At 46.2% G+C, this 3,847-nt stretch overlaps 1 protein-coding gene across 1 annotated transcript in view; it reads left to right on the top strand.

Annotated features, from left to right (window-relative positions):
* The window catches only part of LOC105886653 (keratin, type I cuticular Ha3-I-like), a 6,591-nt gene that overhangs the window by 2,031 nt on the left and 713 nt on the right, over positions 1-3,847 (top strand). The window contains exons 2-7 of the mRNA XM_012802896.1: positions 7-42; positions 1,103-1,185; positions 2,127-2,283; positions 3,166-3,327; positions 3,422-3,547; positions 3,736-3,844. Of these exons, the coding sequence (XP_012658350.1) occupies positions 7-42; positions 1,103-1,185; positions 2,127-2,283; positions 3,166-3,327; positions 3,422-3,547; positions 3,736-3,844 (673 nt within the window). The remainder of the gene's footprint in view (positions 1-6; positions 43-1,102; positions 1,186-2,126; positions 2,284-3,165; positions 3,328-3,421; positions 3,548-3,735; positions 3,845-3,847) is intronic.

The following is a 3,847-nucleotide window of genomic DNA, read 5'->3' on the forward strand; positions in this document are numbered from 1 at the left end:
TACCAGTCCTACTTCCGCACTATTGAGGAGCTCCAGCAGAAGGTGAGGAGTGGCTACCACGCTGCCAGTTTGGTGATCTGTTTCTCCCAGTTTAGTTTACCAACTTCTGAATGCATCTAAGGCATTCATAGTGAATGTTGAGAATGATGAAAGTATCAAATTCATGGCTTACAAAGGACATCAACAAGTCTTAGAAAATATATTTTGGAACCACAAGGGAAGGGTACAGGCTGGGGACTGAGTGAGGCATTAGACTAAAATCAGTCAGTTGTCTTTTGTTGTTTCTTACCCCAGATCAGAATATCAGTTCAATGATGATATTCCGGTTTTGTTTTCAGAGCATTATGACACTTTGAAAACATGGTATGTACCTGAATTATTTCTCTGTGCTAGGGATTTCCTGAAAGAATCTTCACATGCTTAAAGCCTTTCAACGCTGTAGCAAAAGACAGTGTCTATGGCTAGGAAACAGAGCCACTGACTCCAGAAATTAATTAGCATGTACAGACAACTGCCATCCTCTAGAGCAGGTGTGGACACAGAGGACAGTACAGGGCCATACAAGCAGGACAGTCTGGGTGTAGGTAAAGAGTCCACATAGGGGTGGGACTTCATTGAAATGTCACTGGAAAAATGTAAACAGCATGGATCACACCGGAGTCCTGTTATGTAAAGGGGAATCCAAGGTAGAAGGAGAGGCTCTGTACACAAGAATGGGCAAGGGCAATATGAGGGTAGTTTGTGCTGGTTTGCCTGGGACTGTCCTGGTTTTAGCATCCCAGGAACCCTTTCAGGCCTAAGCAAACTGAGACAGCTGGTCACTCTACTTTGACCTGTAGCTACCCAGTAAGCTCAGTTCCTGATGGAAGCCGGAGGCTGACCAAGAAAAGTAGTGGTCATGACAAAGGGCACATTTCACCTTGACTGTTCTGGTTTTGCAATGATCAGTTCTGTGAATGAATCCTTTTATCTCCAAACTGAAAATTTGAAAGGACTCAAAGCTATTTGAAAGGATTATGCCTGCAAGAAAACAACTTTTCGTTTGACAGCATAAGGCATTCCTTCTCAGGACAACTCATTTCCCAACTCACCCTGTTTGCAGATCCTGTGTAGCAAGTCTGAGGACGCCAGGTTGTTGGTCCAGATTGACAATGCCAAGCTGGCCGCTGATGACTTCAGGACCAAGTAAGGTGTTTCTGATGATTGGAGACAGATTGAACTGTGAAGTGATAAACTTCCTATCCCAGGAGTGTGCAAGGAGATCCTTCTGGGCGATACTGGAGGGCTCCTGTACTGAGTTAGAGTTAGGTTAAATGTCAGTGTCTCCTGACGGGGTGCCAGGATTCTGTGCTTGAAGTTTGGTGGTAAAAAACCACCTAGTCTTTCTCCTTTTCAACTTAATGTATGGACCAAGTTTAAAAGTAAATTTCATACTGGTTTCTTAGTCTACATCAGCTACTATCAGCCCATGAAAACAAGTGATTAAAACACAAAAGTATCAGGCAACACTGTTTACTTTCAGAGAAGCAATGAATAGTATTTTTAGGTATGACTATTAAAGTCCTGATAATGCTTTGCATTTTTATGAGACTTGACCATTTACAGTATAAGTTTACCTATTTCATTTCTTCATCTTCAGCCTAACCCTGTGAAGTGTTAGCTTGTCTTCATTTTACAGATGAGGAGACGGAGGCTCAGAGAGATTAAGGAATCTGCCCACAGGCAGTTAGTGGCAAGGCCGGATCTAAACGACACTGACTTTTGCCCATCTCAGTGTGGTTGGAGATAATCTGTAGCAGGCTTACCAGGTGTGCCAAATAAAGACAGCACACATGGCAAGGCTCGGTTGATAGCAGCATAAGAAAGGAGTCTTAGAACAAAAGTAGTTAGTGTTGGATGAAACTATACACAGGCATCTCACCAATACTTTTTTGTGGGTCTTGGAGAAAAAGTAGGCCTTCTCATTTGGCAGAGTGGTATATAATTTTTTGCTTTTAAAACACCTTTTCAAAAATTTAAAACCTTCAAAATATAATGAATTTGACTACAGGTCAGTCAAGCAAAGCCCAGGAAACAGTCTTCTCCTTTCACCGCCTTCTTCTTTTGACCTCTGGCTGTGTGTGCAGGTATCAGACAGAGCTGTCCCTGAGGCAGCTGGTGGAATCTGACATCAACAGCCTTCGCAGGATCCTGGATGAGCTGACCCTGTGCAGGTCTGATCTGGAGGCCCAGGTGGAGTCCCTGAGGGAGGAGCTGCTCTGCCTCAAGCAGAACCACGAGCAGGTGAGAAGGTTCCATCCCCAACACCCCAGTGCTGAGGGCTCCACGACTCCCTGAGTAGGGAGGGTAAGCACCTGCTCTCCAGCTCCCTATGGCTCACACAACCTTTTGCTGGTTACTCAAAACATACTTTGGGGCTTGCTGGGGGAATGAGTTACAGCTCACCTCTTTTGCACAAGGGAATGTGGTCAACTGAGCTATTTCCAGGTGGGGCTGGGTATGCATGGCTAAGAGGCCACATGAAGATCTTTAAAATATGTTTTGCTGCTTGATAAGATCTACTATCTTCACCAAGACTAGGAGAAGAGAGCAAACATCTGTGTACTCTGTTTCATCTAGATAACTAGAGCCCAAGCTGGATAAATGTGAGTTAGGTGGGTGGACTGATGGATGGATGGATGAATGGATGGACAGATGGAGAAATGAAAGAATTCAAATAATGAATGGTTGAATCAGATCTTGTGGTTGAGTATAATACTAGAAAATTGGATATGTGTTGCAAACATTAGTTGTTTTCAGGAGGAGGAAACAACCTCTAATAGTCAGTGTCTGAAGGCAGGAGATGTGAAATGAATGGGGAGTTAAATGTGGCTTCTCTATAGTTAAGTAGCTGCGATTACAAACCAATTATCACGCCAAGCTTATCAGTGAACAAATGGGAAATCAGAAAGAAATGATAGAATCCTAGTCAAGCAGCTCATTATGCAGAGGAGGGCAGAGACCCAGAGGGGGGCCTGAACCTCCAGGGGTGACTTCAACTGGTTTTCCACTCCTGTTTTCTAAATTCCAATGCGATCCTCTTTCTTCCCTCTTCATTGTAATCTCACAAAAAAGTTACTCATAGACTTTTTTTCTGTGGGTCATCTTTTCCCTGTTCTCCCTCAGGAAGTCAACACTCTGCGCTGTCAGATCGGAGACCGCCTCAACGTGGAGGTAGATGCCGCCCCCACTGTGGACCTGAACCGAGTTCTAAATGAGACCAGGTGTCAGTACGAGGCCCTGGTGGACACCAACCGTAGAGAAGTGGAGGAATGGTTCACCAGACAGGTGGGCATCTCAGCGCCTGACCACTCAGTTCCTCTGAACCGCCAGGATCCCTCAGCCTGGGTCTGATCCCATTTCCTCCCGTTGGCTATTTCAGACTGAGGAGCTGAACAAGCAGGTGGTGTCCAGCTCAGAGCAGCTGCAGTCCTGCCAGGCAGAGATCATTGAGCTGAGACGAACGGTCAATGCCCTGGAGATCGAGCTGCAGGCCCAGCACAACCTGGTGAGTGTGGCTCAGACCTGATAGAGAGCAGAGGGAGGTTGGGGAAGTGGGGTCACAAGTAGGGGGGGTTACGGGGATGCCCTCTGGGGCACAGTCTCCTTAGCTCTGAGATCTATGGAACCCCATGGAGAAACCCTGTAAGGAGCAGCTCTCTGACATTCTGTACTTGTTCCCCATCCATCCTCCAGAGAAACTCCCTGGAAAACACGCTGACAGAGAGTGAGGCCCGCTATAGCTCCCAGCTGGCCCAGGTGCAGTGCATGGTGACCAACGTGGAGGCCCAGCTGGCGGAGATCCGCT

The sequence above is a fragment of the Otolemur garnettii genome, unplaced genomic scaffold (assembly GCF_000181295.1).
Source record: "Otolemur garnettii isolate 467f Iridium unplaced genomic scaffold, OtoGar3 scaffold00018, whole genome shotgun sequence".
Lineage (NCBI taxonomy): Eukaryota > Metazoa > Chordata > Mammalia > Primates > Galagidae > Otolemur > Otolemur garnettii.